This window comes from Neoarius graeffei, chromosome 27, assembly GCF_027579695.1.
Source record: "Neoarius graeffei isolate fNeoGra1 chromosome 27, fNeoGra1.pri, whole genome shotgun sequence".
Classification (NCBI taxonomy): Eukaryota; Metazoa; Chordata; class Actinopteri; order Siluriformes; family Ariidae; genus Neoarius; species Neoarius graeffei.
In genome coordinates this window covers 14,583,950-14,610,153 of record NC_083595.1, presented here as the reverse complement: position 1 = coordinate 14,610,153, position 26,204 = coordinate 14,583,950, and the positions used below count along the sequence as shown (strand labels likewise).

The following is a 26,204-nucleotide window of genomic DNA, read 5'->3' as shown; positions in this document are numbered from 1 at the left end:
GACTTTGCTTCTTCCTGCTTTACATCACTTTCCTTTACAGTGTGGTCGGCGCGTGCGGTTTTTTTCCTTTTAAACCTGCCAGCTCTGACAGTGGACTGATCCATTTGTATAACAGGGGGATCCAGAGATTCGCAATTTGCGTATTTCTTTATTATTATAAACAAGACTATTACTAGGCGGTTTTTTTAAACAATATTTTCATTTTAGTATATATAAACAAAATAATAGTGGAAGAATATTCAGTAAATGGTGATATTTATCGGTGATGTTATTACAACTCCCCTAAAAGTAAGCGCGTTTTAATTGTAACGGCTGTTGCGCTGTAAGGAACTGAAACACTTGAAGCGGATGGATGAAGAGCTCGAGCTCACTCTCTGTTCTGGAAGAGATAACGCTGTACAGCTGAGGTGAACATAATAATAATAATAATAGTAATAATAGTAATAATAATAACAATAACGCACCGACACGGCCTGGTTTTCAACTGGAATGTTTACTTCAACGTGTCTTCAAAAGGACTTGGTCATTCGCACATGGTGGTGTCTTCTGTTTAAACGGTAAGACGGGTTTAATTTGTTTGTTTTGACGGTTTGTGGCACCAAATTCGTTTTGCAGGAAGCAGCAGGCCTTTGCGTATTAGTATATATATATATATATATATATATATATATATATATATATATATATATATATAATTCACAAGGGATTGTAACTTATATGTGAAAAGATTTTGAGAGAATTTGCCTGTCTTTAAGCACAAACAAACAACAAAAAACCTCAGGCTTTATATGAGAAGTATCCTGAGTGGAGCTCATGGAGGGAGACGCTGTTGCTTGGTGTGGAGAGAAAATAGAATGTTCCGGATTGAAGATTTTTGTTTGTAACAGTGATGTTTAAATAGACGATTTTTAAAACCACAGACAAACATAACAGTTAATAGGAACGACGAAGGCACGAATTAAACGCCTACACAGCTGGAAAGATTGTTACAATACAGTAATAATATACAACTGGCTAATATATACCTATATAATATAAAATAATGCACACGCATGAGAAATATATCCCATTGTGTTGAATCTAATCAATGATGTCTGGTTAAATCTGAGAAATCTGCATGCTGTTACATGTCATGATTATCCTAAATGTACATGTCGTGTTAAATCTGACAAATGTGCATGCATGCTAGATTGAATCTTTGCACGAAATGTCTGAGTCTTATACAGCCTTAGACTTGTGTTGTTGTGTTGTATTCAGTATGAGAACTAAGCACATTCTGTTCATTGTGCATGTCATGTTCAGTGTGAGGAAATAAGCATACAGTGATGTAATCTTTGACTACAGGTGAGGTCACTGTGCTTTCCAAAGGATGCTGGAGGCTACAAGATCAATATAAATTGAATCACGCTGCATTATAAGAGCTCGTAACACAGTGCGTAGTGTCTGTGCAGTTTTTTCTTTAGGCTTGATGCATTTTTGTTGAAATTTGGTTGAATATCGCAGCGGTGATGTGGACTTCTCATCTCATTATCTCTAGCCGCTTTATCCTTCTATAGGGTCGCAGGCAAGCTGGAGCCCATCCCAGCTGACTACGGGCGAAAGGTGGGGTACACCCTGGACAAGTCTCCAGGTCATCACAGGGCTGACACGTAGACACAGACAACCATTCACACTCACATTCACACCTACGGTCAATTTAGAGTCACCAGTTAACCTAACCTGCATGTCTTTGGACTGTGGGGGAAACCGGAGCACCCGGAGGAAACCCACGTGGACACGGGGAGAACATGCAAACTCCGCACAGAAAGGCCCTCGCCGGCCACGGGGCTTGAACCCGGACCTTCTTGCTGTGAGGCGACAGCGCTAACCACTATACCACCGTGCCGCCCCTGATGTGGACTTGGAGTCACAAATTTGCCAAAATGAAAGACGACTTTGAGATCAGTGACTTAAGGCCCAAGGTCTCAACAGTGGCAGCTTGGCGGTGCTGGCCCTCGAACCCAAACCTCACCGATCAGTAGCCCAGAGCCTTAACCATGAAAGTGCAATTGATCATCTCCATAAGCATGCATTTTCAACAAATCAGCATCAGATCTTCATTTCTAGGGTCAACGTTCAACCAGGCAAACAGCCAGTGAAATTGTACCAATGACAGAGTTGTGTTGTGTTGCAGTAACCATGCTCTCAAACGATACTAGCCTTTGCCTATAAACAGTGGCGGACTTAGCAAATTGGGGGCCCCAGGCGAAGGTATGTATGGGCCCCCCCCCATCCGATCCGAAACAAACAAAAAAAAATTTACCGACTGCATGGTGGATAGGCAGGTAAAGCATATATAGGGAAGTAAAGGTTGGAGAGGAGAAAAAAAACCATTCCCCTTTAAACCCTGCATACACTTCTTTACTCCAAAATGAAGATGGAAAGCAGAGAACACACAAAGTGTAGCACTACACAAACTAATAGTCATGATGGAACCCAACAGAGAATAAGATTTCAGATAACATCTGTCTTTGCCAAAATGCCAGGAAAACCAGCACTGTTTATTTTTTTTTAAAGATCAGAACATTTCAAACATTCTATAAATAAAACTATGTACATGGTTGTGTGTGTATGTGTGTGTGTGTGTGTGAGAGTGAGTGAGTGAGTTAGTGTATGTGTGAGTGTGTGTGAGTGAGTTAGTGTGTGTGTGAGAGTGAGTTAGTGTTTGTATGTGTGTGAGTGAGTGAGTGAGTGTGTGTGTGTGTGTGTGTGTGTGTGTGTGTGTGTGTGTGTGTGTGTGTGTGTGTGTGTGTGTGAGATAGTGTGTGTGTGTGTGTGTGTGTGTGTGTGTGTGTGTGTGAGTGAGTGGAGGTAAGAAGTGTGGACTGAGGAGAGATGAGGTGGCATTTGGCTCTAAGCAACTCCATATCCATGTGAATGTATGTGTCAGTGAGTGAGTGAGAGAGAATGAGACAGTGTGAGAGAGAGAGAGTGTTCTGTGTGTGTGAGACAGAGAGGGTGAGTGAATGAATGAGAGAGTCATTTTCTTCGTGGTGGTCAACAGAAACGGGACACGCACTCACCACCTCCGCTATGTTTTTTTCAGAATTATTAGTCTGCTGCTCGTCTGCTCTGTTGGAGCTTGATGCCGCTAGCTCCCCTCCTGACTCAACAGCAGGCTCCTCCTGCTCCGCTACAACATCCGAGTCAACCGACGGTGTTGACACATTAAAGAAAGTTGTAAGCTTGGGAAGTGCATCATTCTTTGATTTCGCCTCATCCCGCTTCCTCCTTTTCGTAGCACCACTTGGAAAGTGGCGCTTCATTTCGCTGATCACAAGTTCAAAACAATTCACCACAGTCGCTATCAGAAGTTCTCTGAATTCACTCACTCAGATTCAGTTCATGTTCGTCGCGCAATGTTCTCGGACTCGCGCGATCATTGCATGGAATAGTCCATTTCAACACAAATGGGGGGGGTGTACAAATACTTCATTCCTTTGTATTTTAGTTTTTTGTCTTTGTTGCCGATTTAAACATACAAAATTACAATTTACAAACACAATGGCTTAGGAATGGATCGCTGTCCAAAGGCCCCCAAATCCCCAGCTGATTCGGGAAGGGGCAGCTGGTCTGGGGCCCCTGCCGAATGGGAAAGTTGGAGGGGCCCAAGGCAATTGCCTACTTCGCCTCTATTGTAAGACCGCCTCTGCCTATAAAGATTTGTTGTTTGCAACATTAAAAGGCAACATCATGTCGAACCTGTGGTTCAATAATTCCAGATTTCAGATTTTGTTTGGCATTTACGGTTGGCAAATTGAACTGAAATAGATGAGTGCCCGGCGGCACGGTGGTGTAGTGGTTAGCACGGTCGCCTCACAGCAAGACGGTCCGGGTTTGAGCCCAGCGACCGGCGGGGGCCTTTCTGTGTGGAGGTTGCATGTTCTCCCCGTGTCTGCATTGGTTTCCTCCTCCGGGTGCTCCGGTTTCCCCCACAGTCCAAATACATGCAGTTTAGGTTAACTGGTGGCTCTAAATTGACTGTAGGTGTGAATGGTTGTTTGTCTCTGTGTCAGCCCTGCGATGACCTGGTGATTTGTCCAGGGTGTACCCCGCCTTTTGCCTGTAGTCAGCTGGGATAGGCTCCAGCTTGCTTGCGACTCTGTAGAACAGGATAAAGCGGCTAGAGATAATGAGATGAGATGAGTTATAGTTATGTATCTTTCAAATACTCAGATATTTACTTGACGTTAGAAAGTTTGTCTAAACCTGTGTGATTTGTGTAAATTCACTATACTAATTATCACTCTGGCCTTCAGTTTGGTAAAGAGCATATATGACTTGTTTAGCAGTTAAGTACTTATGAGGTTTGACCTGGGACTGTAAATGATGAACTGTTACAGGAATAACATATTAGAACGAGTGCATTAATTAATATAAGCCTAAAAATCCTTTACGTCACAGTTGTAATTAGGATCAGAGCCATGCTGTTCGAGTCAGTGCTTTTAAGTTATCTGACATGGGAACGCCCTCAGCACAGAAGGCTTTGTGCTTTCCGGTTTCTTTCTTTTTTTGTGTGCATTTTATTATCTAAAACAGAAGGAAAAAAAGGCTGGTGAAGGAATAAATATACAGTGGTGCTTGAAAGTTTGTGAACCCTTTAGAATTTTTTATATTTCTGCATAAATATGACCTAAAACAACATCAGATTTTCACACAAGTCCTAAAAGTAGATAAAGAGAACCCAGTTAAACAAATGAGACAAAATATTATATTTGGTCATTTATTTATTGAGGAAAATGATCCAATATTACATATCTGTGAGTGGCAAAAGTATGTGAACCTTTGTTTTCAGTATCTGGTGTGACCCCTTTGTACTAAAATGGTTCCACTCCTGCCTAACAAACAGACACTTCTCTGTCAGGATTGGAAACTGCTCATCCTCCTCCACCCCTATCAAATGTGGAATCCCTCAAGGCTTCATTCTGGGTCCCCTTCTGTTTTCTTATACATGCTTCCGCTATACATTATACATGCTTCCGCTTGGGTCAATTTTTAAGAGACACAATATTTCCTATCACTGCTACGCAGATGATACTCAGTTTTACCTGACAGCTTCACCTGATCCCCACTCCACAAACAGCCTCATTAGCTGCCTGAACGACATTAAACGTTGGATAGCAGGAAACTTCCTTCAGCTGAATGACAGCAAGACTGAGGTGGTCATCTTTGGCACCTCCAATTCAGCCGCCAGTATCACCCCTACCCTTGGTCCCTTGTCTGCATATTTGCACAGTGAGGTTAAAAACCTAGGTGTTTTTATGGTTCAATACTTTGAGTTTTAACAAGCAGGTGGCAAATGTGGTGAGAGGTAGTTTTTATCATTTGAGAAACATTGGAAAGCTAAAACCAATATTACCTCCAAAAGACCTAGAAACAGTTATTCATGCTTTTATTACTTCTAGGTTAGACTACTGCAATGCACTTTATCTGGGCTTGCCTCATTCCACCCTCACACGCTTACAGATAGTCCAAAATGCTGCAGCTAGGCTCCTTACTGGTACAAAGAAAAGGCAACACATCACTCCCATCCTAGCACAGCTACACTGGTTACCTGTGAGGTACAGAATTGATTTTAAGGTATTGCTGTTTGTTTTTAAAGCCCTAAATGGTTTGGCCCCTCAGTACATTTCTGATCTCCTCATACCTTGTTCTGCTCCCATATCCCTCAGGTTTTCATCACAACTTCTTTTTTCAGTGCCCTGCACATGCCTAAAAACCGAAGGTGACAGAGCCTTCTCTGTTGCTGCCCCTAAGCTCTGGAACAGTCTTCCTATATGTCAGATCCTCTCCCACCATTGATTGTTTTAAATCCAATTTAAAGACGCATTTTTTTCTCCCTTGCTTTTGGCACAATCTGAGGTAGTAAATTCTATTTTCATTTTTAATTTTGATTTTATTTTCAATTTTAATTAGTGATGTCAAGTCTACCCCTTTTAAGTATTTTAATTACTTTTATAAATTGTTTTGTTCATTTATCCTTATATTTTACATATTTATGCTATTTTTCTACATTTTTTTTTGCTAGCTTGGGTTTTAATCTAGTCCAATTTATTTATTTATTCTGTTTCCCTGTAAATGTTGTTCCAAATCTTGTGTTATGTTGTGAAGCACTTTGGGGCCAACTTTGTTGTATTTAAATGTGCTATATAAATAAAATGACTTGACTTGACTTTGTGCAGCAATAACTGCAACTAAATGTTTCTGGTAACTGTTGATCAGTCCTGCACACCGGCTTGGAGGAATTTTAGCCCATTCCTCCATACAGAACAGCTTCAACTCTGGGATGTTGGTGGGTTTCCTCACATGAACTGCTTGCTTCAGGTCCTTCCACATCATTTCGATTGGATTAAGGTCAGGACTTTGACTTGGCCATTCCAAAACATTAACTTTATTCTTCTTTAACCATTCTTTGGTAGAACGACTTGTGTGCTTAGGGTCGTTGTCTTGCTGCATGACCCACCTTCTCTTGAGATTCAGTTCATGGACAGATGTCCTGACATTTTCCTTTTGAATTCGCTGGTATAATTCTGAATTCATTGTTCCATCAGTGATGGTAAGCCATCCTGTCCCAGATGCAGCAAAACAGGCCCAAACCATGATACTACCACCACCATGTTTCACAGATGGGATAAGGTTCTTATGCTGGAATGCAGTGTTTTCCTTTCTCCAAACATAACGCTTCTCATTTAAACCAAAAATTTCTATTTTGGTCACATCCATCCACCAAACATTTTTCCAATAGCCTTCTGGCTTGTCCACGTGATCTTTAGCAAACTGCAGACGAGCAACAATGTTCTTTTTGGAGAGCAGTGGCTTTCTCCTTGCAACCCTGCCATGCACACCATTGTTGTTCAGCGTTCTCCTGATGGTGGACTCATGAACATTAACATTAGCCAATGTGAGAGAGGCCTTCAGTTGCTTAGAAGTTACCCTGGGGTCCTTTGTGACCTCGCTGACTATTACATGCCTTGCTCTTGAAGTGATCTTTGTCGGTTGACCACTCCTGGGGAGGGTAACAATGGTCTTGAATTTCCTCCATTTGTACACAGTCTGTCTGACTGTGGAATGGTGGAGTCCAAACTCTTTAGAGATGGTTTTGTGACCTTTTCCAGCCTGATGAGCATCAACAACGCTTTTTCTGAGGTCCTCAGAAATCTCCTCTGTTCGTGCCATGATACACTTCCACAAACGTGTTGTGAAGCTCAGACTTTGATAGATCCCTGTTCTTTAAATAAAACAGGGTGCCCACTCACACCTGATTGTCATCCCATTGATTGAAAACACCCGACTCTAATTTCACTTTCAAATTAACTGCTTATCCGAGAGGTTCACATACTTTTGCCATTCACAGGTATGTAATATTGGATCATTTTCCTCAATAAATAAATGACCAAGTATAATATTTTTGTCTCATTTGTTTAACTGGGTTCTCTTTGTCTACTTTTAGGACTTGTGTGAAAATCTGATGATGTTTTAGGTCATATTTATGCAGAAATATAGAAAATTCTAAAGGGTTCACAAACTTTCAAGCACCACTGTAGCTGCTATAACACAAGTGATAACGGAAACTACTGTAACCTGTTTCACAGGTATTCAATAGCATTAAACATGACCGCTAGCTTTAAAAATGTCTATTCTGAAGTGTTTTTCTTAATACAGTGTGTGCTGAGTGTTGTCTAATGGATTATCGGTACTGTTGCAATATAGAGTTTGCAGATTCTTCAGCTCTGTCTTGCTTAATCCATGTTGTTTGTAACCGCTGAAATTAGATCATAGAACAGTGTAATTGTTGACGCTTTAAGGAAGGGCTCATCGGTATTTCAAAACCTGACTAACGCACTCAGCTACGTATGATGACTCAATATTTCCTTCCATAGTCAGAGCGTTTGTATTGATATTTTCTCAGAAACTGGAGTGCATGCAGAGCATGCACTGTATACAGTAAGTAAATCTGTCTGTATTGTTAGTTTTAGTGTACCAGTGTTGTCCTTCATTATATGCTGCTTTTGTTTTGCTAGAATGTTGCTAATATTGGACCTCGTTCATCAGTATTTGAGTAGAGTTCTGTATTTGCGTAAGACAAACCAAGCTAAACATGTATGCCAGATTTACAAAATTTCATTGAAGAATTTCTGAGAAATTCTAAGACAGGGCGGCACGGTGGTGTAGTGGTTAGCGCTGTCGCCTCACAGCAAGAAGGTCCGGGTTCGAGCCCCGTGGCTGGCGAGGGCCTTTCTGTGCGGAGTTTGCATGTTCTCCCCGTGTCCGCGTGGGTTTCCTCCGGGTGCTCCGGTTTCCCCCACAGTCCAAAGACATGCAGGTTAGGTTAACTGGTGACTCTAAATTGACCGTAGGTGTGAATGTGAGTGTGAATGGTTGTCTGTGTCTATGTGTCAGCCCTGTGATGACCTGGCGACTTGTCCAGGGTGTACCCCGCCTTTCGCCCGTAGTCAGTTGGGATAGGCTCCAGCTTGCCTGCGCCCCTGTAGAACAGGATAAAGCGGCTAGAGAGATGAGATTCTAAGACAGAAGTTGAAGTACTTTTGAAGTCTCAATATCCGTCATTTCCTCAGGGCATCATGTGTGTGTACTTGTTCACATACATTCAGTTTCGGACTCTCAGTAACACTAGCTAGCCTCACAACAGGAATTTTCCTCATTTTGTTGTCTTGCAAATTCATTCATTTTTGCCTGGACTACATGATACCTTTTCCCCAAACTTTAGATGTTTCCGTGCTGTTTTTCTTACCATCTTGTTTTCCCTCATGTCTTCAGTTGGATGTAGCTATTTTGCGATAGCAGACTATAAAAACTTGGGTTCTCCGAGGAGAAAGATGTAGACATATGTACAACACACTGTTTGACAATGAGATACACTCGCCAGCCACTTTAATAGGAACTTGTTCTTGACTGTAAGATCCCTGTTCTTGGCTGCAGGAGCGGAACCCAATGAGGTCTTCTGCTGTTGCATGCTGAGATGCTTTTCTGCTCATCATGGTTGTAAAGAGTTACTATGAGTTGCTATATCCTTCCTGGCAGCTCAAACCAATCTGGCCATTTTCCTCTGACCTCTCTTATCAACAAGGTGTTTGTTTCCACCCACAGAACTCTCACTCACTCAATGTTTTTTTTTTTTTCCGCACCATTCTTTGTAAACTCTAGAGGCTGTTGTGTGTGAAAACCCCAGGAGATTGGCAGTTTCTGAAATACTCAAACCAGTCCATCTGCCTCAAACCAACACCCATGCCACAGTGAAAGTCACAGAGATCAGTTTTTCCCATTCTGATGTTTGAAGTGAACATTAACTGAAGCATTTGATTTGTATCTGCATGATTTTATGTATCGTGCTGCTGTCAAGGGATTGCATAAAACAGCAAGTGTATGGGTGTTCCTAATAAAGTGACCAGCATGTGTATGTCTCTGGAAGCTAGAAGTGTAATAGTAAAAGTGTTGAAACGTGAAAGACGGACTACAGTAACGGAAAGCAAGAAGAAAAAATGTTATGTTGCGAAGGAAAGGAAACGCAGGACCAAACTAATAAACATCGGCGCTCAGCGAGCACCTCGGTGTGATCAGCTGTTCATTTAGTGACAAAATGATGTAACTGTCAGTGCACGGTCATGGTAAACCTGTCGATGAACAGTAATGCAATACTGGATGCCAGCTGCTGTAAAACCCAAAAGAAGAAGAAGAAGGTAAACCTGGGGATGCACACACCAGACTTCCTCTGTCTGCTTGACTGTGCGAAACGATCGAGTTCATGCAAATTATTTGCTTGGGAATCCCCTCAATTTAAATAACTTCCCAACCACGGAATGGCCTGGGTTTTTTATTTTTATTTTTAATTTTTTTTGAGATATTACAGAAATAATCATATATCACAATGACCAAATTTCAGAGGGAACTAAATTTCACCGATTTTATGAAATTGATGTCAAACATATTGAATTTGTTGCAGTGTAGGTACTAGATATTAAAATGTACATTGTTCCATGGAAAAACAGTCAAATAAATATTTAGAGGAAGACACATTAATTGACTTCCTTTTCATATTGTGTGACTTTTGTTTTTTTGTTTTTTGTTTTGCATTTTTCTCCCAATTTTTAATCATTTCCAGCTGGCTCTCCCTATCACACAGCCAGGGATGGTGAAAGCTAGTGTGTAGCTCGAACTAGCATCTCTGATTGCCAGGGGAGAGAGTAACGGTGTCCCTCCCAAACAGGTAGCATGGCCATTTCTTGACACCCAGCCACAAAGGCGAATACTCTTCTGTTACATGACTCAGGACACCTGTATCGTTTAGTTTTTTTTTTAAGTATACAAACAGCAGAAATGGATTTGAAAACTTCATGAAAGCAAAGCGAGCCTGAAAAGCCACACTGTTGTTATAACAAGACAGTAAAGAGTAGTGATATTTGGAAAGCTGACCAGATGAGTATGTATTGGCTTAATACTTTTATCTTAGCTGGGTTTGAATGTCAAGTGTTCTGGAAATGTAGCCTTTCTTTTAATGCTGAATTTGTATTATGTCTTCCAAAAAAAAGCTTGGAAAAATCTTTGACAAGGTCGGTCTGTGTATATGGTCTTGTCGATATTTCATAATCATGAGTGTATAACTCTTATTTAGATGCTTGTGAAAAGTCTTGATCAGCACATTGCACATTGAGTGTGTGCTTATTCTCGAAAGCTGCGGCATTATAGTGCCTACGTATCACTTTACAGCCCATTTAGAGTGTTAGGGTTCATTGCTTCTCCTCTCATTCTCATCCAGTGTGCTTATGTGTGTGTGTGACCAGGTGTAGCAGTCTCCATGGCGACGAGCGCTGTGCCTGGGGACAACCTGCCCACTTATAAGCTGGTGGTGGTGGGTGACGGCGGCGTGGGCAAGAGCGCCCTCACCATCCAGTTCTTTCAGAAGATTTTTGTGCCTGATTACGACCCGACCATCGAGGACTCCTACCTCAAACACACCGAGATCGATGGACAGTGGGCCATACTGGATGGTACGCATGGCCTTTTTCAGTCTCTGTGTGTTTGTATGTGCACTTATTCGAAGTGTATTGCTGTGTTTGTGTGTGGATTTACAGGATCTTAGTTTTATTTGATCAAGGGTGTGACTGTGCTTACTGTGTGTGTCGGACTTTTTCTTCGAGGGTGTGCCTGTGCATTCTCTAACATAATGAAAGCGTAATGCCATAGTAATCCATGCTAATTACATTATTTGAAGCCCAGCAGTAGTGGTTTACATACAGGAGCCTAAGTAGGATGTGATTTCTTTTTTAAAATTACAGGATTTTCATGAATACCAAATTTCCTGTGTAATAAATTAGGAATAAATCCATTTGTATCCAGGTTTATATAAAGGAGGCCCAAATATCTTTATTTTGTTTGCACATGGGTGGTTTTTTTTTTTTTTTTTTTTTGTGTGTGTGTGTGTTGCTATGCCCCTGCTTATGCAACAGATCGTGTTATCTCAGTAGATATAGTTTTATGGACTGGATTAGGTCTTGATATGTTTGTGTGCATGTTTGTGTTTTTCAACACCTCTCTCTCTCTTTCTCTTTTTTTAATGAGTGGGATAGTTTTTGTGTATTTGACCCCATTCAGACATCGGTTTACAAGTAGACAGCGATAAATACAGGCTCAAACGTGATCACTGAGCCCACATTGTGGCTGTGTGCTTAAAGTAGTTCTAGAATTTTAGAACCCACTGTTGATGAAAATGTAGTATAAGGGTATATATTCAATGTATGCAAATTAAAAATAAAAAATTTCCCCATCAAAGGGGTGTATTTGAGCGACAAAACCGAGCTTCTGGGAAGCATTTCCTGGAAATCCCAGTCGGGAGTCACGTGACCGATGACGTAGTAAATTGACCAGGATGGCAGCATCCAGTGTAAACACAAGCGAAATGAGTGAATCAGACAGCGATTATTCAGACGAAATTGCGTCTGAAGACGAAAGTGAATCGTGTTCCAGTCGAGGTGAGTCGATGCACAACATTTTTTCTACTAAATCAGAGGTCTGGGCCGAAATGTGCGTCGTGATCGGCGGTATATTTGGGGTGAACCGATGGCGTTCAAGCGGCCTTTCCAACAACACGGAAATGACTGCAGCTGTCAAAGTCTGCTTTGTGTGCGTTCGGAGCTTGGGGAGAGGAAAAATGCGGGCCTGAATGGGGACAGTCACGGCTGTATCGTAGAAGTGCAAAGCAGGAACTCGTCCAGGGATCGTCTAGTTCTTGTTTAGTTAAAGAACCCTTTAATTGTCCTAAAGGTTCGGGAAGCTCGTTCAAAGCGCGCCTCAAGATTCTCCCATGGACTATAAAAAACACTTTTCCCTTTACACTCACCAGCATAAATATGTGCACTAGCCTTCAACTAGCACCAGTCTGCCCTCGTCCACTTTACTTGCCGGTTCCACTCAGCGAGATCATATCCATTATTCTTATCAGGATCAGGGAACTGATGCAGAGATACTCAGTCTTTGTTGGTTTTAGAACAGCTGTACGCGACATACTTTTTTACCATTCTTTAAATTCGTTTCTTAAGACAAGGATTTTTTAAGATGTTACCTGGCCAGCGGGAGTTTTCCCGGTGGGCCGGTGGTTCATTGTGGGCCGGCGGTGAAAAAAAAAAAAAAGCAGTTGCGCGCTGGCCTTTAATATGATAAGCAATGTTAACAGTTTCTTTAAGAAACTGTTAACATTGCTTATCATATTAAAGGCCAGCGCGCAACTGTAATAAGCAATGTTAACTGTAATAAGCAATGTTAACAGTTTCTTAAAGAAACTGTTAACATTGCTTATAAGGCCAGCGCGCAACTGTAATAAGCAATGTTAACTGTAATAAGCAATGTTAACAGTTTCTTAAAGAAACTGTTAACATTGCTTATATTAAAGGCCAGCGCGCAACTGTTTTTTTTTTTTTTTTCCTCCTCCGGCCCACACTGAACCACCGGCCCACCGGGAAAACTCCCGCTACTCCCGATGGCCAGTCCGTGTGTGCCTTGACAATTTCGGCGATAAACTTCCGCCTTCTTCAAAACAGTCACCAGATGTCGAGTGGTGACGTGCCTTATCAGCTGATGTTACTCTAAGGAGGCATGAACGTCCCGCCCAATTTGACAGGTAGTTCACGCCTCCTGCTGTCAGGTACAGCAGGAGGCGTGAACGTCCCGCCCAATTTGACAGGTAGTTCACGCCTCCTGCTGTCAGGTACAGCAGGAGGCGTGAACTACCTGTCAAATTGGGCGGGACGTTCACGCCTCCTTAGAGTAACATCAGCTGATAAGGCACGTCACCACTCGACATCTGGTGGCTGTTTTGAAGAAGGCGGAAGTTTATCCCCGAAACTGTCAAGGTAACATCTTAAAAATATCCTTGTCTTAAGAAACGAATTTAAAGAATAGTTTCAATAGGTAGACATAATGAACTTTCACTACACACTTTTTTACCATCGTATACAGTGGAAATAATCCGTAGATCCGCGAATTGTCACTCACAGTCACAGTATGTACAGGCAGTGGGCTGTCTAGCTTGTCAATTTACTACGTCATCGGTCACGTGATCGCGGCGCGATGTTTTGCTCGTGGGCTATCGCAGAAAATCCTCTATAAAATCATAACGGATAAACATTTTTTAGTGATTTTTTTTGTAATATACTACAAATATTAATATTCATCGTTACATGCAAAGGCGATTTTCAAATTCTAGAACTACTTTAAGCTACTCAGGACACTCACTCTCTCTCCTTCTTTCTCTCTTGTTCGTGTGTGTATCCCTAGTACTGGACACAGCAGGTCAGGAGGAGTTCAGTGCAATGAGAGAGCAGTATATGAGGACTGGAGATGGCTTTCTCATAGTGTTTTCAGTGACGGACAAGGCCAGCTTTGAGCATGTGGACCGTTTCCATCAGCTCATCCTGAGAGTCAAGGATAGGTATAAAAAGACAATCATTTGTTCATTTATAGGGCAAAACACTAGCAGGCGTAGGCACATTACAGCGGAATAACAGTATGTTATGATGAAGAAATCTGAAACTGTTACTATACTATTACATGTAGTGTATACTATTAAACCTATAGGTTATGTAGGCATGAAATTGAATGCGTAAAGTCATAGTAAGGCTCTGTGTGCAGTTTTTTTAAAACTCAATCCAAAATTCAAGTCATTAGGCAGGCAAAAGTGAGATGCATTAACGAACCATTAAGAGGAGCCAACCATGGACCAGCAAAATGGTGAAAAACAAACAAAACGGAATAGGCAATCAGAACAAAACAGCTCAGAATATACGAAACTTGACAGAATGGCAAGACTTCGCAATGATACACTGAACACCATATACTTTTATAGTGAGTAAATCCGGAACTTAACAGAAACCACTTATACATACTAAAATATGGTGTTGAATATGAAGAAGGGTATTAGTATATTTCTAACATTCAAGATTCAGAGATAGCTAGATCAGTCAAAAGTTTGTGCACCCCTACTCATTCATAGGTTTTTCTGTATTTTGACTATTTTCTACATTCTAGAACGATACTGAAGATACCAAAACTATTAAATAACATATGGAACATATATGGAATTATGTGGTAGACAAAAAAGTTTCTTCAAATTATCCAGCGTTTACCTTGATGATGCTTTGCACACTATCGGCATTACCTTAACCAGCTTAATGAGGTAGTCACAGGTGTGCCTCGTCAAAAATTAATTAGTCGACTAGTTTCTTACCTTCTTAATGCATTTGGGAACAAACAGTAAATAAATAAAAATTACAGTCAATAGCCCTATTCTATCCTAGCCTGGGCCCGCCCATCCTAAGCGTGACGCAACACGAGGGCCTGTTGCGAGCTTAGTCTGGCCAGGCAAGCTATCTACAGCTCTTCCAAGCTCCCGAAAAATCGGGAACCAATCAACTTTGAGCATCTCCAACGGCCCTGGGTAGAGGTGTGCTCAAGGCACTGACATAGTAGAACTGCGACGGGAAGCCATAGATTGTTTACAGAATCTATGCCGGAAGCGCTTCATTCACACTTCCGCATCTATTACGCATAGATGCTGTATTGAAAGCATTCAACGGGAAGTTCTCATTGAAAACAGAGCAAAGAGCAGCCCTGGAGGTATTTATTGAAAGGAAGGACATTTTCGCCTTGCTCCCGACCGGCTTCGGTAAGAGTTTAATCTACCAGTTAGCCCCGTTGCGTCACATACGTCAGAGGAAAGAGTGATGTGATTGGTTTAAGCTTCGTCACAGCCTTTTCTGGCTTCGACCAGTAGCAAACTGAGGCATTTCAGGGAGGTGGGTCAACCACGGGCTCTGGGAAACGGTTGGGCTTAATATCTTGGCCAGATCAATAGCTCGGAGAGCTTTGAAGTCACATTAGCCAGGCTAATTCTATCCACAACTGTAGTAACCCATATTATGTCAAGAACGGCTCGAAGAAAGACTTTGCAATGCTACACTGAACATCATATATATTTTATAGCGAGTAAATTAGGAACTTAACAGAAACCATTTATTACAACTTATTAGAATAGGGTATTGAATATGAAGAAAGGTATTAGTATATTTGTAGCATTCAAGATTCAGAGATACCCAGATCATTGGAAAGATAAGATATATAAAATTAAACTAAGTAGCACAACATTACTACAGATAAATAACTAAAAACACACCTGAAACCTTTGGGTTTGAGAAAAATTAAGATATTGCTTATGAAAATGACACAGTTTTCTGTCTATGGTTGTAAACTGGGTTTTTATTGATACTATGTGACTTAACGAAGCCTACCCTTGCTAGTTTTTGCCACTTGCTCTAAAGAAGAAAATGTTTCTGGTACATTGTTATGTTTAGCAAAATTTCATGCACATATGAGACTGTATTGAGTAATTTACTTATTATTACTCTTTAATGTCAGAAATGGCGAGCTGAGGTGAAGTGAGGACCCAAGAGCAGACTCAAGACAGGCAGTGTACAGAGAAAAGCTTCTTTAAAGGGCATATTCTGGACCAATTTCGGTATTTTTTTATATGAAAGTATGTCCCTTTACACACTCATCCAGAAGGGTAATTTTGCACAAGGCCATCTGTCTACAGCAGAAAAAAATAAAATAACAAAACAAGTCTGGAAAAATCCCAAGGGCGTCTGGAGCCAGATTCGTGACGTCATCTGCGGAAGCGCCAGCAGGCTGCGCGAGCTTGCGCAGTTTCAGTGCACAGCCTGTGTAGACCAAACGCTCCCATTTCTCTCTCATTGTCTGGTCTTTTGGAAAACGACGAGTACTAATCCCATCAAGATTGGTGTTGGTACACCCTCCTACGGTACATTTGTTAACCATTTTAATAATTACGTGATAACGTTGAAGAAATTTGCAGAAAACCACCAGGTTGTTTTCTCATAAACAAACCAGCGCTGACGTAGGATTCAGAGGGAGGCGTCCCTCACATGACGTCACGAAAATCAATGTTTCCCAGGAAATTCAAATGCAAAGTTTTTACAGAGGCGGACCAATTTGCCTCAAATGGCTTGATTTCAACTGAATTTTTCTGGTATTGTGCAAGGTAAAAAAATTTCAGAGAATGCAGAATGTTACAGATATTTGACCAAAGTTTAATATAAAATAGGAGAATTACATTGATCTTGCTCCTGAATTTACCCATGATATGCCCTTTAATGAAGTAGAGGGCAGAGGTACAGTAGGGCTCAGGCAAAAATCAGTGGTCAAAAAAATGGGCCAGGAGGTCAAAAACACAGGAGGAGCAGGTAGGCACGGTCAGGGACAAAAACAGGACAGAAAAATCTTAACAAAAATTGAAGAACACAGGGACAAAGGAAATCCAGGCAGAGGAAGCAAAACACAATCCAAAGGAACAAGCAGGTAAAACTGGGGCAAAAAACTGGACAGAAAACTAGACTAAAAACAAGGAACAATTCAGGCAGGGGGAATCAAGAAGACACAATACCAAAGGGTTGTAGTGAGGTGAGGAAAGTCTATGAGAGACAGTCTGGCAACTGGAGCAGCTCCAAACAGTTCTTAAGAAGGCTCTGGCTGATGGGAGAGGAGTGGTAGCAGGTGTGGGAGTGCCGCTTCAGGGAAAATGGCCTTCAGCAGGGCAGGACTGAATTCCTGTCCCAGATCTGGCATGGAAGTCCCACAAACTCAGGCATGGATGGACTGGACTGGACTGTGACAGTACCCCCCCCCAACGGGCACCTCCAGGCGCCTTAGGAAGTGCCTCAGAGTGTTGTTGGTGGAAGTCCGTGATGAGGGTGGGATCCATGATGAACCTGGCAGGAACCCAGCTCCTCTCTTCAGGACCATACCCCTCCCAATCAACCAGGTACTGGAGTCCTCTGCCTCGGCGTCGTACCTTCAGCAACCTCCTGACCGTGGAGACCTCACCACCATCTATGAACCTGGGAGGAGGAGGGGTTTTGGAGGGTGGGGATAGGGAACTGGAGACAAGGGGTTTGACTTGGGAGACATGGAAAGTTGGGTGAATATGGCGCATGGTTACGGGCAGAGACAGTCTTACAGAGCAGGGATTAATTACCTTGGAGATGGAGAAAGGTCCTATGAACCTGGGAGCCAATGTCGTAGTTTCTCTCAGAGGGGGAAAGCCGACGAGAGAAGAAGGAGCAAGGATGAAGCTTGTTGTCACTAGCCGATCTTTGGGACAATATGGCCCCGAACCCTGACTCCGAAGCATCGACTTCAACCACAAACTGCCAGGACGGATCTGGAATGGTGAGTATAGGTGCTGACGTGAACCTTCGTTTGAGCTCGAACACCTTCTCGGCCCCTTCCCCCCAGCTGAAAGGGACCTTGGTGGAAGTTAGAGCCATGAGGGGCCCAGCCACCATACTAAAGTTCCTGATGAATCGCCTGTAGAAATTTGCAAACCCAAGAAACCTCTGGAGTTCTCGCTGAGAGGATGGGGTGGGCCAGTCAGCAACTGCCTTGAGTTTCAGGGGGTCCATCTGAATCTGTGTAGGGGAGATAATGAAACCCAGAAAGGAGACAGAACTTCTATGAAACTCACATTTCTCAGCCTTAACAAAAAGTTTATTTTCCAGGAGTTGTTGAAGGACCTGCCTGACGTGGATGCGGTGTTCATCAAGGGAGTGGGAAAAAAATCAATATATCGTCCAGATAAACAAAAACAAAAAGTTTAAGGTAGTCCCTCAGGACATCATTAACGAGGGCCTGGAAAACCGCGGGAGTGTTAGTCAGGCCAAATAGAACCACAAGATATTCGTAGTGGCCCGTGGGGGTGTTGAACGCCGTCTTCCATTCATCCCCTTCCCTGATCCTCATGAGGTGGTAAGCATTACGCAGGTCTAGTTTGGTGAAAATCTGGGCTCCCTGGAGTAACTCAAATGCCATAGATATGAGAGGTAGGGGGTAACGGTTCTTGATGGTGAAGTCATTTAGCCCCCTGTAATCAATGCAAGGGCGCAATGATTTGTCCTTCTTCTCCACAAAAAAGAATCCTGCCCCTGCAGGAGAAGAGGAGGAACGAATAATTCCAGCTGCTAAGGACTCGGTGATGTATTTATCCATGGCTTGCCTTTCAGAAGGAGAGAGTAAAGTCGCCCCTTAGGCAGTGCAGTCCCAGGGAAAAGGTCAATTCCACAGTCATAGGGGCTATGGGGAGGAAGGGAAACAGCTTGAGACTTGCTGAAAACAGGTTTTAAGTCATTATACTTGGGAGGCATGTTAGAGAGGTCAGGATATTCACCAATGGTGGGCTGGAGCAGCTCAGCGTGAGGGAGGGCAGATCTCAGGCATGACGATAAACAGAATTGACTCCATCCTAATATGGTGTTGTTAGTCCAGTTGACATGGGGGTTATGTAGAGTTAGCCAGGGCAGACCAAGAACTATGGGCACATGGGGATTTTTGGGCATACTTCGGTCTCGGAAGACAATGGTAAGCGCCCTGAAAGTCCTAATCAGTCTTGTTGCACGTGTTGAGAGCAGCGTTTCAAATGGCTCAGAAGTCCGATTCTAGCGTGGCAGTCTCTGCCACAGCGGTTGCACACATATTCTGATGGTGGGTTGGCATTCTGATGTCTCGTTTTTTTTTTGTTCTCTCTTCTCCTCCAACCGGAGGTTTCTCATCTTCTCGCCACTGTTGACACCACTACTGACGGCGTGGCGCCAGCCGTCGCGATCAGCAGCGAGCGCCTCCCAGTTGACCGTGTCGATGCCTGTAAGCTTTGGGGATTACTCATGACAAAAAACTGGATGGATTCAGAATGGTTGCCAGAAATTCTTAAGGTGACCGAGTCTGTTTTATGGGTGATAGTGGTCAGACCAGTACCATTAAGGGTCAGGACAGTGAGGGAGGGGTTCAGAGCCAGTAGTGGAATCCCCAGGCGCTTGGCGGTGGTCAAGCAGATCAGGTTTCTGTCAGCCCCTGAATCAATGAGTACCTGGAGGTCTTGGGGCTGATTGCCATGGATAATGAGCACTGGGAGTAGCGGTCGACCGGTAGGGGGCTGATTCTGGACATTGCCCACCAGGGCCCCCAAACTCATTGGTGGGCTCTTCCTTTTAGAGGGCAAGATTGGCAGAAGTGCCCCAGCTGTCCGCAATAAAAACATGCCCTCATATCCTGACAGCGCTGTTGTTCCTCAGGTGAGATGCGGGCTCTGTCTACCTGCATTGGCTCAGTGGAAGGAATGGGGGGCTGAGGGGTAGGAAGACTAGTCTGAGCTCTCTCTTTCACCCGCTGTCTGATCCGGGAGTCAATACAACTGGCGAGGTCCATGAGACCAGGGAGGTCAGGTGGCAGTTCTCGTGAGACCAGCTCATCCTTGATGGAGTCTGACAGCCCGTTCAAAAATCCGTCAAACAAGGCACTCTCATTCCAGTCACAAGATGCCGCCAAAGTGCGAAACTCAATCGCATAGTTAAAAGCAGACCGGGCACCCTGCTGCAGCCCCATGATTTCTCTTGCTGCCTCTCTGCCAGACAGGGAGCGATTGAAGGTTCGCCTCATCTCCTTTGTGAAATCCTTGAAGCTGGCGCAGCATGGTGCGTTGGCATCCCACATAGCTGTTCCCCACTCTCTAGCTTTGCCAGTGAGGAGAGTGATGGTGTAGGCCACTCGGGAATGCTCTGTAGGGAAGGCCAGTGGTTGAAGCACAAGGGTTAGCAAGCATTGAGATAAAAATGATCTGCAGGTACCTGATTCTCCGTCGTATGACTGTGGGGCGGGAAGTCTTGGCTCTCTGAAGAGGGCTGGAGCAGGAGCTGGAGGAGCGGTAGGTGGAGGGGGTTGTGTAGGAGCAGACGTTACTTGAAGCTGTTGTAGCTGAGTGGCAAGAAGATTGAGAGTGTCAGAGATGGCGACAAGGTTTTGATTCACCTGTTGGATGTCCTGTTGGTGGGTCCCAAGGAGAGCTCTCTGCACTGCTGCTCTTAACTGGGCGAAATCTGCTGGGTCCATGTTGGCCAGACTGTGCTGTCAGAAATGGCGGGCTGAGGTGATGTGAGGACCCAAGAGCAGACTCAAGACAGGCAGTGTACAGAGAAAAGCTTCTTTAATGAAGTAGAGGGCAGAGGTACAGTAGGGCTCAGGCAAAAATCAGTGGTCAAAAAAAATGGGCCAGGAGGTCAAAAACACAGAGGAGCAGGTAGGCACGGTCAGGGACAAAAACAGGACAGAAAAATCTTAACAAAAATCGAAGAACACAGGGACAAGGGAAATCCAGGCAGAGGAAGCAAAACACAATCCAAAGGAACAAGCAGGTAAAACTGGGGCAAAAAACTGGACAGAAAACTAGACAAAAAACTAGGAACAATTCAGGCAGGGGGAATCAAGAAGACACAATACCAAAGGGTTGTAGTGAGGCGAGGAAAGTCTACGAGAGACAGTCTGGCAACCGGAGTAGCTCCAAATAGTTCTTAAGAAGGTCTTGGCTGATGGGAGAGGAGCGGTAGCAGGTGTGGGAGTGCCGCTTCAGGGAAAATGGCCTTCAGCAGGGCAGGACTGAATTCCTGTCCCGGATCCGGCCTGGAGCCGGCATGGAAGTCCCACAAACTCAGGCATGGATGGACTGGACTGGGCTGTGACATTTAATGCATTTGCTAAGCCTAGGAGTTATGACATCCTTGGATTGGGACATGATACTGTTATAGCTTTACAGTGTGTGTGTGTGTGTGTGTGTGTGTCTGTGCAGGGATTCATTCCCGATGGTCCTCGTTGCTAATAAAGTTGACTTGGTGCATTTGCGCAAAATCACAAGCGAACAGGGGAAGGAGATGGCGATGAAACACAGCGTAGGTGCTTCTTCACTATTCACAAAGCACGAATATTATATGTTTCAATAGAAATCAGATTTCTGACTGATGCATATAGCCCCAGAGTTTTGCCATTGTTAGAGTACTTACAGTGGATATAAAAAGTGTACACATCCCGTTAAAATGACAGGTTTTTCTGATGTAATGATGATGTAAAAATGAGACCACGATAAATCATTTCAAAACTTTTCCCACCTTTAATGTCACCTATAACCTATACAATTCAATTGAAAAACAAACAAATCTGTTAGGGGGAAAAAACATTAAAAATAAAAAACATACAATAAGCTGGTTGCATAAGTGTGCACGCCCTTAAACTAATACTTTTGTTGAAGAACCTTTTGATTTAATTACAGCATTCAGTCTTTTTGGGTTCACACCTGCCATCAATTAAAATAACTAATTAACACCAAGTAAAGTTCAGACATTTACTCAGTTGTATCCTCCAGCAAAAGCCATGATTCACAGACAGCTTACAAAGCATCAAAGGGATCTCATTGTTGAAAGGTATCAGTCAGGAGAAGGGAACAAAAAAACTTCCATGACATTAGATATACCATGGAGCACAGTGAAGACAGTCATCAAGAAGTGGAGAAAATATGGGACGACAGTGACATTACCGAGAACTGGATGTCCTTCCAAAATTGATGAAAAGACAAGAAGAAAACTGGTCAGGGAGGCTGCCAAGAGGCCTACAGCAACACTGAAGGAGCTGCAGGAATTTCTGGCAAGTACTGGTTGTGTACTACATGTGACAACAATCTCCCGTATTCTCCATATGTCTGGACTATGAGGTAGGGTCAAAGAAAAACATCTGGCCCGGCTAAATTTTGCAAAAAAATACATCAGCTCTTCCAAAAGCATATGGGAAAATGTGTTATGGTCTGATGAAACCAAGGTTGAACTTCTTGGCCACAATTCCAAAAGGTATGTTTGGTGCAAAAACAACACTGCTCATCACCAAAATTACACCATACCCACGGTGAAGCATGGTGGTGGCAGCATCATATTTTGGGGTTGTTTTTCTTCAGCTGGAACAGGCATTTTAGTCAAGGTGGAGGGAATTATGAACAGTTCTAAATACCAGTCAATTTTGGCCCAAAACCTTCAGGTGTCTGCTAGAAAGCTGAAGATGAAGAAGAATTTCATCTTGCATGACAATGACCCCAAAAAAGTTTTGGAATGGCCCAGCCAGAGCCCAGACCTAAATCCAATTGAAAATCTGTGGGGTGACCTGAAGAGGTGCACAAGAGATGCCATCGCAATCTGACAGATTTGGAGCACTTTTGCAAGGAAGAGTGGGCAAATATTGCCAAGTCTAGATGTGGCAGGCTGATAGACTCTGACCCACAAAGACTGAATGCTGTAATTAAATCAAAAGGTGCTTCAACAAAGTATTAGTTTAAGGGTGTGCACACTTATGCAACCAGCTTATTGTACTTTTTTTTTTTAAATGTTTTTCCCCCTAACAGATTTGTTTGTTTTTCAATTGAATTGTACAGGTTATAGGTCATATTAAAGGTGGGAAAAGTTTTGAAATTATTTATCGTGGTCTCAGGTTTTTCTGATGTAAAAAAAATCATTTTAACTGGGTGTGTACACTTTTTATATCCACTGTAAGTGCATGCAAGTGCGTAATATGAATTATTTGCCAAAATAATTTTTTATAGTTAATTCAGATTCTAAAGATACTGAATGTTTTGCTTCTGAATACACTTTTTTTCCTTCTTTAACAGATTACATATATTGAAACAAGTGCGAAGGATCCACCCATGAATGTTGATAAAGCATTTCATGAGCTTGTAAGAGTGATTCGGTGAGTGAAGTTTAAATGAAGTCACATTATTCAATCACTGATATTGTGAAATATGTGAAATGTCACATTCTGATAAATGGTTTTATTTGTATTTCTTGGCTCTAGCAAAGTCTGTGAATTTAACGGGAAAAGCAAAATGGACTGTAGGTTATGTGTAGAAGTTCATTTCCACCAGATAGACAATTTTACTTCGATTTATTTCACAACTGTGAATTTCTATCTCAGAAATGTGAGTTTATATCGCTCAATAGCAGCTTTTTTTATCTTGTAATTGCAAGTTATTTTTTATGCCACTGTGGATTTTATTTATCACAGTTGTGGGTTAACGGCACCCAGTTGTGACTTTACATCTTGCAACGGGAAGTTAATATTTCACAACTGTGAAATGAAAAAGCGAGAAAAAAAGATCTCCCCTATGTTGATGGATCACGAGTTCAAATCTCAACATTGCCACAGCCACTGGTGGCCCAGAGCCCAGGATGGTATACCCCATCTCCCCTGTCAATCACAGTGAATCTCGGGTATCTTTGAGCTCATGTATGTGGAAGAAGGTAGATAGCGCTTTCCTCAGAGTGCTGCCCTGTGAGCAGCAGTTTGAAAAGATCCAGTTGACTGGCTTCAGATATCTCAGAGGAAGCATGTGTTAACTCTCCCCAGTTAATAATAGTCATATGATGAGAGGTGAGAGCTGGCTGGTGGGTGGGAGCTCAGCAAATGACTAAATTGGGGGAAAAAAGAATGCATGCATTAATTCAACATTTGTTCGTCATATTCCATCTCAGCTCTCAGGCTTCCACAGTGTGTTCACATTTGCACCTTTTTTTATATTCGAGGATAATCTGGGCTTAGTAGCGCACATGAGAGAACAGCTTTTGTGTTCTATGTCCTGATAGCATCTGTTCAGATAGCTGCAGTAATTACAGATTGCAGTTTTCTCCTAAAATCTAGCAGAAGAATTCAATGAAGCAAGTAAATTATTCATGCTTTGGATAGCAGTGGGAATGTAGATAGTATCTAATTGTAGTCTAATTCTCCATTCTTGCTTTCTTTTCCTTCTTTCAAAATGTACAGGCAGCAGGTTCCAGAGAGGGCCCAGAAGAAGAAAAAAACAAAATGGCGGGCGGACAGGCCATCCGGATCAGCCAGGCTTCACTGTGTCCTACTATGACTGTTTGTCTCTCTCTGGGCATGTCAACCACGCGATGATGGCTTGGACTGTTACACACACACACACACACACACACACACACACACACACACACACACACACACACACACACACCACAGAGCTCCTTAAATGTAATACTACTGCACATAGTGTTTTCACTTCAAGCCAATTCAGGAGACAAATCTTGCCAGCCAGTGTTATTAAGGTGTGTCATTAAAACGTGTAATAGAAATCCATTGTTCCATTTAAACCCAGTCTCTTAAACTGGTTGTTGAGCGAGTCCAGGAATTGAGCGCTGTTTCACTCAGAGAACATTTCCAAGACGTCCCTAATGAGGCCTTGTTTTTGTACATGTTTGTACTTTTATGTTTGTCTCATTATTGTAAAATAATCCTTTAACAGCACAAGGATTCGTAACAAAGGCCTTCAGGTAAAAAGGTGGTGGATGAACTTTTATAAATACAGAGATGGAATAAACCATTTATTCTCTAAGTGCCACTAAATCGGGAAGCCATTGCTTAAAGCCATCTTGCTAATTTCACACCAAAACACACCCGTCAAGCTGCTGGACTGAGGAACTACTAGTGATTATGGATCTGTAAATGCAGTTAATAAACCTGTGCATGATTAAGGACCATAGAAAGAGTATCAGGGAATTGGATAATGCATTTAATTTTAGGTAATCCCCCCCCAAGTTCTCTGGGTCCTCTGGGTTTCCTCCCATTATCCAAAGACATCCCGGTAGGCAAATTGGCTGTGATAAATTGCCCCAAGTGTGAATGTGAGCATGCATGGTGTCAGGATTTAATCCCACCTTACAATCACACATTCCTGGAATCAGCTTCAGATCCACCGCAACATCAAAAGATGAATGTATAATGGCGTGCTGCAATTAAACTAAATGACCTTAAAAGATAACAAGCAATGGATTAATGTTTGTAGTGCCAGTTAGCCACTTGCACCATTGGTCAGTCACTGGATTTTGGTTCAAATCAACTCTACATTAGCACAAAGATGGAGTTTGTATACGTAAATCAATGATTGTAGAATTGTATTGTAAAAAAAAAACTCTTTCATGCATCAGACTTGCTTTGGTTTATTAGCTATTACATGTCTCACAGAGGCAACCCTGTTGAATGTTTGTTAATGTCATGAAGAATCAGATCAGTGTAACACAAACACTGTCATTGCACAGATTTTTCCATGTAACAGTACAGAGTGTGTAATGTAAGTTACTGTTACATTTTCCATTTTTCTACAATGATCCACTGACCAAGAATCCTTGAACTATCTATGTTAATCTCAAATGCACTGTTGCTTTATTATTATTATTATTATTATTATTATTATTATATTATTTAATGCTTTTGCTTGCAAAATTGTGAAAGAATTGTCTCTTGTATTGGCTTTGGGGAAAAAACAGCTTTTTTTTTAAAGGTGTTTGAATGAAAAGCTTATCGATTGTGCTGTTTATTTTCAGCCAAATAAGCATATCATTGCAGTGGCCATTTTCTTTGTGAAGTTGTAACATTGTATGTGATGTTAATGTGTACCGTTTGTTGGAAATTTTGCACCAGGGAGGTACTTTATCTTATTGATATGTGATTTTTACAAATTTTGGAAGTTTGTGGACTGAATGTCGATACGCTGTATTTCTGTATTTGCAATTGCAGTAGAAACCTAGAGCAAGAAACGTGCTAGCAATCATTTTGCTACTGTTTTTCTACTTCTTCTTATTATTATTATTGTTCATGCTATGTTAAAGTATTTGTGGAATGAGCTAGTGGACCATAAAAGAAGGGAATTTTTGCAAGAATCATTGTAAGAATTTCTAATCTTAAGAATAAAAATGGTCTTGTGACAA

The 26,204-nt window shown here is 42.3% G+C and overlaps 1 protein-coding gene across 2 annotated transcripts; it reads left to right on the top strand.

Annotated features, from left to right (window-relative positions):
- The first annotated feature begins 351 nt into the window (after positions 1-351).
- mrasb (muscle RAS oncogene homolog b) lies at positions 352-26,204 on the top strand. Of its 2 annotated transcripts, none has more exons than XM_060911833.1 (6): positions 352-557; positions 10,839-11,045; positions 13,828-13,981; positions 21,236-21,335; positions 23,093-23,172; positions 24,248-26,204. In XM_060911833.1, the coding sequence occupies exons 2-6, from the start codon at positions 10,853-10,855 to the stop codon at positions 24,555-24,557; spliced, it is 837 nt and encodes a 278-aa protein (XP_060767816.1). In that variant the 5' UTR covers positions 352-557; positions 10,839-10,852; the 3' UTR covers positions 24,558-26,204. The 2 variants fall into 2 exon arrangements, with proteins under 2 accessions (XP_060767816.1, XP_060767817.1); XM_060911834.1 differs by having other exon boundaries at positions 24,244-24,422.

Bases quoted from the DNA above. Each gene is read 5' to 3' on its own strand.
- mrasb (XM_060911833.1), top strand. From the start codon at position 10,853: ATGGCGACGAGCGCTGTGCCTGGGGACAACCTGCCCACTTATAAGCTG. The intron at 11,046-13,827 runs GTACGCATGGCC...GTGTATCCCTAG, and splicing joins ACAGTGGGCCATACTGGATG to TACTGGACACAGCAGGTCAG. The intron at 21,336-23,092 runs GTAGGTGCTTCT...CTTCTTTAACAG, and splicing joins AGATGGCGATGAAACACAGC to ATTACATATATTGAAACAAG.